The 12,096-nt window shown below is 36.1% G+C and overlaps 1 protein-coding gene and 1 long non-coding RNA gene across 2 annotated transcripts; one reads left to right on the top strand and one right to left on the bottom strand.

Annotated features, from left to right (window-relative positions):
* The first annotated feature begins 1,420 nt into the window (after nt 1–1,420).
* Nucleotides 1,421–2,967, top strand: LOC143538733 (uncharacterized). The gene is made up of 3 exons (XR_013136306.1): nt 1,421–2,118; nt 2,632–2,696; nt 2,803–2,967. It is a non-coding gene; the product is annotated as an uncharacterized LOC143538733 (long non-coding RNA).
* A 1,616-nt stretch (nt 2,968–4,583) lies between these two features.
* Nucleotides 4,584–5,741, bottom strand: LOC143538732 (ras-related protein RABA6a-like). The gene is made up of 2 exons (XM_077032214.1): nt 5,416–5,741; nt 4,584–5,057 (listed from the first exon to the last, which is right to left on the bottom strand). Exons 1-2 carry the CDS (start codon nt 5,637–5,639, stop codon nt 4,619–4,621), a joined length of 663 nt encoding a protein of 220 aa, XP_076888329.1. The 5' UTR covers nt 5,640–5,741; the 3' UTR covers nt 4,584–4,618.
* Between the last annotated feature and the right edge of the window lie 6,355 nt (nt 5,742–12,096).

The raw sequence follows: 12,096 nt of genomic DNA, 5'->3' as shown, positions 1-12,096 counted from the left end.
GAATACCATTTAAATGATAAACACAATTTGCTATTTAAACCCTAATCATCAATATAGCATGTTTGACCATAAAAGTCAAAATCAATAAACATACATGAATAAACCTAATTTAACACAGCATTTAATCACAATTACAAAACCCCCCTTTGAAATCTTTAAAACCCCATTTGAATACAACTAGAAACAGCATTTGGGAGATGGGTTTTGAAAATTGAACAAGAAAATGTAACTTTTAGTGAAATTAAAGATAATCTTGAAAAAGTTAAAAAGAAAAACCCACCAAAATATACCTAGATTGAAGAGAAATTGGATGCAGGAATCGGAGTTAAATCGATGGACGATCGAAAGATGTGATGATGAGTTCAATAATGGAGGATTTGCGTGAGTGAATTGCGTGATTTAGTGAAGAAATGAAATGAAATGAAAAATGGAAACTTGAACGTATGAATAATCAAAAGAAGTAACCTGACTGTTTTGTTTCTGGCCATACATGTCTGCTTTATAAAGTTTTATTATTGAAAATTCAAGATATATTTTTAGAGAATATAACACGTGTGATTTTAAATGAATAAAGCCCGACTACTTATGGGCTATGATAGTTCAATGGTAATATGCAGTTTTTTATGTATATGAACGTAAAACCAATCATCTCATGTTCTGAGGAAAACATGTCACCCAAAGACTCATGTTGTAAAACCTTACTGGAACTGGATTTTAAGACATTGCAGCCTTCGTCTCGAACTTTTACTTCTCATTCAATATTAGTTGAACTAAAGTTTATTAATTTAAAAAATCATAATTGTTTTAAGTCTTTAAAATCTACCTATACTTTATTATTTAAAAATATGAAATAGAAAAACAATAATATAATATTCTTATCAGATAAAGGTTTACATCTATTGAAACATGTTATAGTAGTATGAGATGATATATTAGAAATGCCAAACCTAAGATATTTTATGTCTCGTATAAAACATCGAAAATAAAACACATAATAAGAACGTTGATATTCTGAAGAATGTACGATATAATGACTATTGATATTGATGTTAAAAGATTTATTTGGCATTAAGATTGACTAGTAAGCATTTTCATTAATTTTTTGAATAAAGTATCCTATAATTAAGAAATTATTATAGAATCACATATAATAAAAGAGAATATTTTATTTGTTGTAAATGATAAGTGCTAAATTGAGAAAATGTTAAATTCAATTATATGCTAAACATGTGGATAAGGTTGATTAATAAAATGTCTCATAAAGCAAATAAAGTAAAGTTTATAATTGTTTTATTATTATATATATTAAAAACCTCTCACAAATATCACTGGATTTGTGGCTTTCATTTTGACGTGTGCACAACTTCTTAACCTCACCCACTCTTTCACATATTCCACCGCTTCAAATTTCGTATATAGGACTTTAGTTTGGGTTTTTCTAGAACATGTACAACATTTGATTTATTATTATGTGTTTTTACAGCTGGATTTGAGGTAATTCATGTTTTGAAAACATGAATTGAAGGCTATGATGACTTAACATGAATTGAGTGAAGCTCCAAGATTCTCTGCAACTTGGCATGGCAATATTGAAGGATGACAAGTGCAATATATGTCTTTACTTCTCCACTTGCAACCTATGTTGCAGCCATTGCGGTGTAATCCTCTTGCTCTAATAATAAACTGGTATGAGCCTAATTTAGTAAAAGTTTGTTTATTGTTTATATTGGATTTTGACTGTTTTGTTGCTTTGGGTTGCCTGACAGTTGAATGTTCCACCTCACCTAATAAATCAAAAGCGATAGGTAAGTAATTCCAAATTATAAACGGTTAAAATAGGATGTTGCACTCTTATGTTTACTTTGACAAACTTTTCTTTTACAGGTTTACCCGTTAGAGATAAAAGATAACCCGAATCAGACAAACTGTGCTATATTTCATCTCTAACCGATCAAGCTCAGCTATCGTTTGCATTCGGTTAATTTGCGGATTTGGTAAATTTATATGAAACTCCGAATAACTTTGCAGGTCAGTGTACAAAGAACAAATCGGCATGTTAGAGATCATGGAGACCAATGTGTTTGTGTAATTTGAGTGAATTTTCATGAGTTTTTACAGGTTTGTTGTTCAACAGTTATGTCATTATGTGTATTTGTGTTTTTTCGTTTTTGGGTTGTCAAATCCTTTGTTGTAAGGGTAAAAAACTTAGGGGTTTACATGTCCTTCAAATCTCATGTTGATATTTGAATAACCAATAAGCTATGTTAACTTAAAGCGAAAATGGAGGAAAACATAACTCAACGTGTCTGCGATCACAAACATTTATATAAATGCATCAAACGGATAGTTAAAGGGTTCTAACTTAACATGTAAACAAGTGTACCATAACACAACGCGTTTAATTATAGTTATAACCATATTCATTATTTTAAATGTTTCAAAAGTTAACTTACACCAAGCATAGCTATAGTTCTATGATTTGTTGTTTCAACTTATGTGATCTTTTTTTGTTTACTGAAAGTATTTTTTTCTAATTTATGTTCTTTTTTTATTTTTATCTTTAGTTGAAGTTTGTGACAATCGGTTTGAAATCCCACATCCAAACAATACCTAAATAAACATCGCTTTCAGATTGGACTCATTAGAGTATACATACTCGGCAGTGCAGTTCACACGACAAATCAGTTACCTCACAAGTAAGAACCCATTTTTGTCTTTTTCGTATTATCCAACATTCCATTTTCTTAAAATTGCAAAAAATGTGTCTTTTAGTTAGCTAACATGTAATTTACTTTGTTTTAGCTTTGAAGTAGAAGACTAAGATGATATGGACCATGATATTCTTCAAGCTTTGAAGGCCGTGGTTCAACTCTATGTGCAAATTTGTCGTTTTGTGGTCACATGTTATTTATTATTCTTGAACGTTGTAAATTTTTGTTTGTGATTTATAAACACACCCTCTCGCTGCAACGCACGGGTGAAAAAGCTTGTTCTTATTTAATAGCCACTAGAGATAAGGTCGTGTTTTGGCAAAATACATGAGAGCGACAGTTATCCACGTGAACAAAGGTTAAGAAAAGGTTTACGCAACGTGGTGTTTGTTTTTATTTTCTTTGAAAGTTAAGACTTGGTAAAAAAAGATTTTAATTATATAAATTATTATTACGAGCTAAAAAATAAATTCTTATAGTGCTAATAATATCTGGATTTGATCCTTAATTATTAATTAAACAGCGTTAAAATAACTAAATTCAATATATATGAAAAAGAAATAAATATCGAATCACTGAATTATTGATTACTTTTATCATTTGACACGGTTACATTGTCAATTTTATTTTTCAAAGTTATAACGGTGATATCAAAAGTTTTTTTTTCATGGTACTATAAAAAAAGTTGGATGAGATATAGTACAATCGAAATTAACCTACTTATCAGAAAAAATGTGTAAAAGATAAATTATCTAAAGAACCATTGCAAGGATATTCATTTGTTATTGAGCAAATATGATTAATCAACTGTTGAAGTGAAAATAACTATTAAATTGAAGATGGGCTATGAAATTAATCACGAGCTTAACTAAATTAAGAATAAATGTGGGCTAACTAAAATGGCCCACTAATACTTAAACTAATGTCTAATGGGCTAGATTAATAAGAGATCTAGACTCATTTTGAGCTCATACTTCAGCCCACATGGTATGAAAAGGAAAGCACGAAAACAAGAATGGATGTGGACTCACGAACAATTATTTTTTTGGCAGAACTTTTATAGCAATCGGCGAACGCTCATAATAAAGTTGATCTTAGCTTGTATCAACCATTCCTCATCGCGACCGGTTCCTTAACTTACAACTCTGACAATCAACCCAAATTTGTGGCACTGACAAACCACCTAGCCGTTGAACATAACGACTCCTTGGATATGGTCCATTATTCTCGCTTGGGTTTACATGCTACACCTATGACCTGTGGTCCCTAGGAGTGGCCTCAGCATATGGAAAGTGTACGCACTTGAACTTGCACATTTGAAGGCACCACTAGTTAAGAGTACGGTCACTCCCCTAATAAGCCCAGTCCATGGCAGGACGAAACAATGACAATATTAATTAGCTGGACAAAATAACTTGTACCCGGGCAACCAACGATGTTGTGTGGACTTCAAAAGACTACTTCATGGCAAGGAGACGGTAAGACAATATGGGTGGACGTTGTTTCAATGGGCGTTTTATAATTTTGGCACGAGAAGACATGCATTTGATAAGGAAGGTAGTTGTTACGACTGCCTCAAGGCTTAGAAATGCTAAACTTGGATTCGATCCTCAGGGTTCCGGGTGATTTCTGGAATGTGTATTTTCCGTTCGTTATTTTATTGTGACGCGTGTGAACAATATGTACGCTGGCCCTGATTTTAATAAGTGTTCCAAAAAAATATATTAAAAAATGCATCACATGCACCCATCATGAAAACAATAGATAATATCTAAAACACAAGTAACCTAATATCAACTAATAAGTAAATAGATTAAAACTAATGTGACTACTAACTTACCCTTCATAGTTCATACTCTTATACAACATTCTCCAAGTCACAAAGTCTAGTAGTCACAACTTTCTATTCAACTTGTACAACAACTAGTTTGTTTAGTAGCAGTCACTTCATCAATAACATAAATAATTTCTTTTCTCCCATTAATAACTTGCTTTGCTACCACATCTTCCTTTGATTCAAGGCTTTTTTGACTTGCAATCTCAAAGATTTTTGTGATCATTTGATGGAATGCATCTTCTACATTCAAATTCTCCTTTGCAGATGTTTCCATGAAACATAAATTCTCTATTTGAGCAAGACTTTGGCCGTCTTCCGCTTCTACTTCTCTTGAGTCAACCAAATCGGACTTGTTCCCGACAAGAACAATTACCATGTCACGGTTTCCATACTCCCGGAGCTCGTGTAACCATTTCTTTAAGTTCTCGAAAGTCCCCCTTCGTGTTATGTCGTAGACCAACATTGCACCTAATGCTCCGCGATAATATGAGCTTGTGATGGCTCTGAATCTAAGATCAAGATAACACAACCATTGCTATTAAACTATTGATACTAGACTTTATGTATAATTAAAATATGATATAAAACTTTACTTGATAGTTTGGTAATTCTTATATTAACAATCATTAGGTTCAAGAATATATATAACCTACAATATCAAATGCACTATGTATAATTACTTTTCACTAATGTTGAAACTATTACTAATTACGTAAGTATCTTTATAGAGGTGTCAATCGTATCAGGTTGACATGTGGCTTAGTCAAATAAGCCACGCCGAAAAAAGTTGAATACAAAGTTTACATTGAATATTTATACTGATGCTAGAAATGTATACGAAGACAATAAACGGAGAGCTACACGCACCTTTCTTGCCCGGCAGTGTCCCAAATCTGGGCTTTGGCGATTTTATCTCCAACCTTAACATTCCTATAAGCAAACTCGACTCCAATTGTCGGCTTTGAATCAATACGAAACTCATCTTTTGCAAACCGTGACAGAAGGTTTGATTTCCCGACTGCTGAATCTCCTATCAAAACCGTCTTGAACAAGTAATCACACTCGTCATCCGACAAACTACTATCCATCATAGAAGATTATTTACTTAAGAAGAGAATGAAAGATTTTGGAGAATAATATGAAGCAGTTGAAAAGGTTTCTAGTGGTACCAAACATTTGATAAAAACATTTGATCATTCCTTGGTTATGTCAAAGGCATGCTGTTTTAACTTTAAAGTTTTAACTACTTTTTTCATTAGAATTATTATATCTTTAAATTAATATTAAGATAAGGCTTTTTGTGTATATTTTTGTTTTGTCATTATTATCAAGTAATAGATTCCATAATTTGACTGATTACAAAATTTGTTTCCGGATTTTTGGTCATTTATAAACAGTACATTTGTTTATGTTTCTATCATTATAACTTTTAAAAAGTTATTTACCAGATTTACTTTTTGCTTTATTCGAGTATGACACCAGACTTTTCATTAACTTTGTCTATAAGTGAAGAGGTATGTACCCGCCTCAACACCGAGCAAGGCGGGTCAACCCACAAGATAAACACATTATGAAGGCACAAAGCCAAAACCTAGGCGCATGGCGCATACAAAAATGCTCAGGCATCATATGCCCAGGCATCATATGCTCGCGCATCACATATGCGCGCGGCGCATATCACATGCTCGTGCATATCACATCTGCCCAGGCACACATATGCTCGCGCATCACATATGCGCGCGGCGCACCAGCGCGCGGCGCATATCACATGCTCGTGCATATCACATCTGCGCATGAAATATCTGCGCGTGAGAATAAAGAGAAGACCTCGCGCATCCTCAGGATTGGCGCATATCACACATGCACATAATCGACCTCGTCCTTATCCAAATCAGGATTAGGGCAACCTTGATTGTGCACGTCAGACAACCTTCCAGAAGGCATCTTTTTAAGGAGTAAGAATATGCTGATGTTGACAGCTGCCAAATGAAAGGTCGACAACTCAGCATGACACATGTGCTACCACGTGATTACAACCAACGAGAAAGCGCCAGGTGTCCCAGAGGACACGTGGCGCAGTGCGATTGGAGGAGGCCAACGAGGTTGAGCCCAACCAGTGGAAACCCTAGCACTATAAATACAGCATCAACTCCACTTTGATGGACACATTCATACTCAATCATTGACAGTTACAGGCAGTGATATCACATTCAATCATATTGAATTACATTCACTCACAGTCAGTTACACACAATCATACAGTATTCAGCTATTAAGCAATACTCTTGAGATTCCCTTACTCACATTATTATTATCTTCTCCACCATATACTTATTCTCACGCCGGAGGGTTACCCCAAAGAGGACCCCTCTGTCCCTTTCTGAGGGGTAAGTTAACGGCGTTGTTCATTTTGTAGGTGGAAGAACACAGATCCAGAAGAACCATCGGTGAAATAGTACAATCAAAACCCGAGGAAAGTAGATCTGCTACCAGCAAGTAGATCCACGTTTCTTCAATAAGTATTAAGTGATGAAACCTGTACTAGTAGTAACGTCTGATTCCATGTAGTCGATAAATTTCGATATTCGAATCGAATTGATTTCGAATTCGGGTTTTTTGGATCGGGCTCTTGTTTACGAATTTTGTATATGAATTGAACTTGAATTTGGGAATCTTGAACATAACTGACCTGAATAACCAGAATTCGAATACCATATATAAACTTAAGTTTAAAATATTAAGTTTGAACTTAAGTTTAAAATATTTATAAACTTAAGTTCAAACTTAAGTTTGAACTTGAATTTGGATCGGGCTCTTGTTTACGAATTTTGTATATGAATTGAACTTGAATTTGGGAATCTTGAACATAACTGACTTGAATAACCAAAATTCGAATACCATATATAAACTTAAGTTTAAAATATTATTTTTGTAACTTTTTGCTATTCCTGTTTATTCGAATAAACCTGAATTCGAATAAGCTTATTCGAGCCATTGTCTCATAATCATATTTTAAATAAAACTTGTATTCAGTTTTAAAAATTTCCAAATTCTTGTAACCTAGTTCGAATAGTCAACCACATGAACTCCCCTACTTGAAAGCCGCCTACCCAATGTAAGTTGTGATTTATTTGATACCGTTTGACATTAGGAACTGACAGCGTCCAATTTTTATTATTTGAAATGGAGACTTTGTCGTCGTCATCATCATCGTCATCATCACCATCATCGTACTCAGTAGATTTCATCAATAGCAAAACTATGATAGGGTCTGAGGAATGTAAGATGTAAGGCTAAGGGTAATGGGCTTGGTTGAGCCCCAGGTGAGCCAAGCAAAATCTGACACGTAGGCGATGACATGGACATGGATTAAGCCCCTTAACCAAGCCCGTGGTCCAGGTGAACGGGGCTTGATCCAATTATTTATTTATTTATTCTAAATATTAATTTTAATATAAATATTAATATTCTTCTTCAGCATCACCACATGGCTTCTTCACCTTCACCGATCATCGGACCACCGGACCACCACCACCACCATCCGGGGCTTCTTCCTCGGATCGTTCACACCACCACATGGCTTCTTCACCTTCACCGATCACCGGACCACCGGACCACCACCAAAGATCACACCACCGGACCACCGGACCTACTCTCTCTCTCAAAAACCCAACATACACACACTCCTCTCGCTCTCTCTCTCTCTCACAAAACATACACACACTCCTCTCACTCCCTCCTTTACACGCCGCCGTCCCAGCCACGGGGGCCAACCGTGCCCCAGCTCACCTGAGGGATGTAGCGGTGTTCGCGAGCCACGTAGACGGCCGCGCCCCCGTTCACCCCCATTACCCTCAGTCTAAGCAGATTTACCAATGTTTTGAAACCCGGCCCGGCCCGGCCGGGACCCGATACCTATACTAGGACGGGTTAGGGTATTCAGGCTGTTTTCTAATATAGAAGTTGCTTCTGGTGAGACGAAATGGGTATAGTAGTTTTGCATCTAGCCTTGGTGTAAGGCCCCGTTACCGGTAACCCTACTTTGGTGTTGGATTTACTCATAAACACAGTTCATAATATCAGAGTTAATAAAAACATTCGCGGAATATTAAAACCTTCAAACCATCATATTACAAAATCATACTTTGTTGTCTTAACGAGCATTCAAGTTATTTAAACATATAACATTGTCTTTAAATTATCAAAACATAACACTTCATTGAGATGCCAGTGTCTTCAATTCCATGCCATGTGCTTCCCCTCAAGCAAGTTGCCTCATTCTACTGACCTGCGTGCATACTAAAAGTCAGCTACGTTGAGTGAGTTCTAGTAAATCATACATTCATACAATCTGTTCACATACTTGCACACGTGCCCGAAGGGGTGTATATTATTCATACTTACTTTTCATACATAACTATCCGTCCTATTTAAAGAGCCTTCCGCTCTATAACCTCACAGATATTATAAGGGTCTGGTCCCTAACATCACAGAAATTATAAAGGGGTCTGGTCCCCAACATCACAGATATTATTAGGGTCTGGTCCCTACCATCACAGATATTATTAGGGTCTGCTCCCTACCATCACAGATATTATTAGGGTCCGGTCCCTTTGTTTCATGCAACTGTACCGTACCTGTTCATACATACTTTCATTGACAATACGTGCAATCTCCGAAGAGCGTTCACGTACCATCAACATAACATACGTACATTATGCATACATCATATATTTATACATACATCATATCTTAAATCATACTTATCAATCATATCTTTAACTACCACCTGACGGTACATGCAATATCCGAAGATCGTTCATGCACCGTCAAGCAATCATCATACATAAATCATACAAGGCATACACTTACCACTTAAGGTAAGTGTATTAACTATCACATCGAGTATGCACACAGCCCCGAAAACATAACAAGGAAGTGAGGCTAGAAACTCACCTGAATGCGGTTTCTTTCTACATTTATGGTAATCCCTTTCTTGAGTTGTGCACGACTAACTGGATAACAATTACACGTATCAATTACCTATCACTACCCATATCGTCTTTCTAGTTCAATCATTACCCGCAACTAACGGGGGTCAGGGGGCAGCGCCCCTGGCAGCGGGGTTCTAGGGGCGGCAGCCCCTAGCGGGTTCCAAGGGGCAGAGCCCCTGGCTGGGGTTAAGCTGCCAGATCAGCTTGGAAAAATTTTATTTTCATTAACTGTCTTAACACATTTTCTATTAGGATTTTAATTTATTTTCTAATTCGTTAATTCATTCCTCATAATGATTTAAGTCTGATTCGTAATCCGATTCGTTACCAAACTTAACTTAAGCGAACTTAGGGTTCAGCGAACTTATGGCTTGGCGAACTTAGAGTCCAGCGAAGTTAATCATAGGCGAACTTGTCAACAAGCGAAGTTGGCCAGCGAACTTAGTTTCGGGCGAACTTGACTAGCTGCGAACTTATTGTGGCGAAGTTGTCAGGGGCGAATTTGGCTGGCGAACTTGCGTGAAGGCGAAGTTGGCTTGCAGGCGAAGTATTCAGCATTCGCCTCTGTTCATCCTTAATCACCAAAATCACCCTCGTTTCATCGAAAAAATTCTTGGATATGACGTTAACAAATCCCGCAATCATTCCCATGGCCTTGTTCGGGTAAAACTTAGCCCGGAAAGACATAAAGTTTGGATCTTTAAGCTCAAAACGTTTAATAACATAACTACGGTTTAACGTGCCGTTTATGTTTACAGGCTCATTAGGTTGTTTTATCATCAAGTTTACATCTTTACGTTTCGTTCATACCCGATCCATTCTCGTTCTAAGTTTCGAGGCTAAACGCTTATAAGAACGTAAACTTTAAAGGTAAATGACATACCTCTACGAGCTCGTTTGCTATGTTAGCTTGCTTACGGGTTATCGATCTTGTATGCAGCTCGCGTAGTAATGGTCTATCAAGAATCACGTTGCTTGCTCGGCTTGGATCTCACCTCTCTCTCGACCGAAATATGTGAGTGGTGATATGTGTGTGTTTTTGAGTGTTAGAGAATAAGATGGTAGGAATGAGGGTTTATGGTTTAAGGGTGGTTTAAGGGGATATTTATATCCTTAAAGCCCATGGACCTAAGGCCCATTCCCTTTAATCCATCTTAACTAGTTCAAGTCTATGATCTTTATTAATACTAATTAATTATTTAGGTCCAATAACTAAACGCGATTTTCTTTTATTAGATACGAAAATTCTAGGATGTTACACTTGGACATAAGACACATAACACTCAACCATCGACTGACTGGTGCATGTACTATTGTCTTTCAGCTATCAATGTCACCACTTGATGTATGATTAACATTTCGTCACTTTTAACGTTAGTTTTATAAAATTAGTAAAATAGCATTTAAATTAGTGCAATTTTACTCTCGATGGAACACACATACCTAGATTATATGGCAACCACATTTAATTTCTATAAAACTATAAATGACCAGGTTGAATAGTGTAAAGTGTTTCTCTTTGCTTCATGGTGAAGCATTAATTTATGATTGTGATTTGTCACTGAACCATGCATTTTTACTTTCCAGGTTGCCAATTATTGGTCAAATGTTAGATTACAAAACAATATCTCGTGATCTATATGTCACGGACTTGAACATAAGTGAAAATACATAATGTGAAAATAAATATATTTATTTACCGTTTAGATCCTTATAAGGATTTGTTGTTATTTGATTAGTTTAATTTTTGTCTTTGTGCTTAGATTAGAGTTGTGCACAATTATAATTTATATAAAGGTTGCGAGAAACTATAAATATAATAAACAATCATTCTCAAAAACAGACATTTTTAGGCATGGTATATATATAATCTTTAACTTGTAAATTAAACAATAACTATACACATGCATTAGGTGTAAAAGTAGTTCATATTCAGTTATCAGCAAAAAATTAAAATATATAAGGGAAAATCATCAAAATAATTATGTTGACAAATGAGTAGGCAAATTCAAAACGAGCCAATCAGGTGAGGACAAATAAGAAGAGGCGACAGTGAACGGGCTGAAGTTGAAATCCTAAAAGAATGCATTGAGATCCACAGTCCACACAACATCCAACCATCATCAAGCATGTGTCACTGTCTGCTAGGGACCGTTGGCATACCAAGCTTATGGCTACAAAAAGGCGGAGGTACCGCGTCAAAAGCACCGGCTAGGACATAGCCGTCAAGGCGTCAGCCACTATCTCAATTGAGATGCATTGGCTCGCTCTAGTTAAGCCAAATTGCCTACAACACAATTAGCTGGTTTTAACCGTTTGACCAATAACCGGTTTCGGTTATTAGCTGACACCATCAAAACCAGTTAATCTGCATTAGCATTGTTTGCATGTTTAGTTTTCTTTTCTATTTTTACCATAACCCCAATCATTCATTTGAGCCCAGTTTGGACTTTGAAGTATGGGCTCAACTTGTGGAATCCCAATCTGTGAAGCCCAACCTAAGCCCAGACTGAACTGATCCATCAAAATATTATCGACTCAACCTCTTCTAGAG

Source organism: Bidens hawaiensis, unplaced genomic scaffold, assembly GCF_021521415.1.
Source record: "Bidens hawaiensis isolate Kalapana, Puna unplaced genomic scaffold, B.hawaiensis_p1.1 tig00011691_1, whole genome shotgun sequence".
NCBI lineage: Eukaryota > Viridiplantae > Streptophyta > Magnoliopsida > Asterales > Asteraceae > Bidens > Bidens hawaiensis.
The sequence above is the reverse complement of the archived record's forward strand: the minus strand, read 5'-3'. Positions and strand labels throughout refer to the sequence as shown.

What these genes read in the sequence shown, in the direction of transcription:
- LOC143538732 (XM_077032214.1), bottom strand. Translation starts at nt 5,639, where the DNA reads ATGATGGATAGTAGTTTGTCGGATGACGAGTGTGATTACTTGTTCAAG. An exon ending in GACACTGCCGGGCAAGAAAG is followed by an intron (nt 5,058 to 5,415) that starts GTGCGTGTAGCT and finishes TCTTGATCTTAG; the next exon opens with ATTCAGAGCCATCACAAGCT.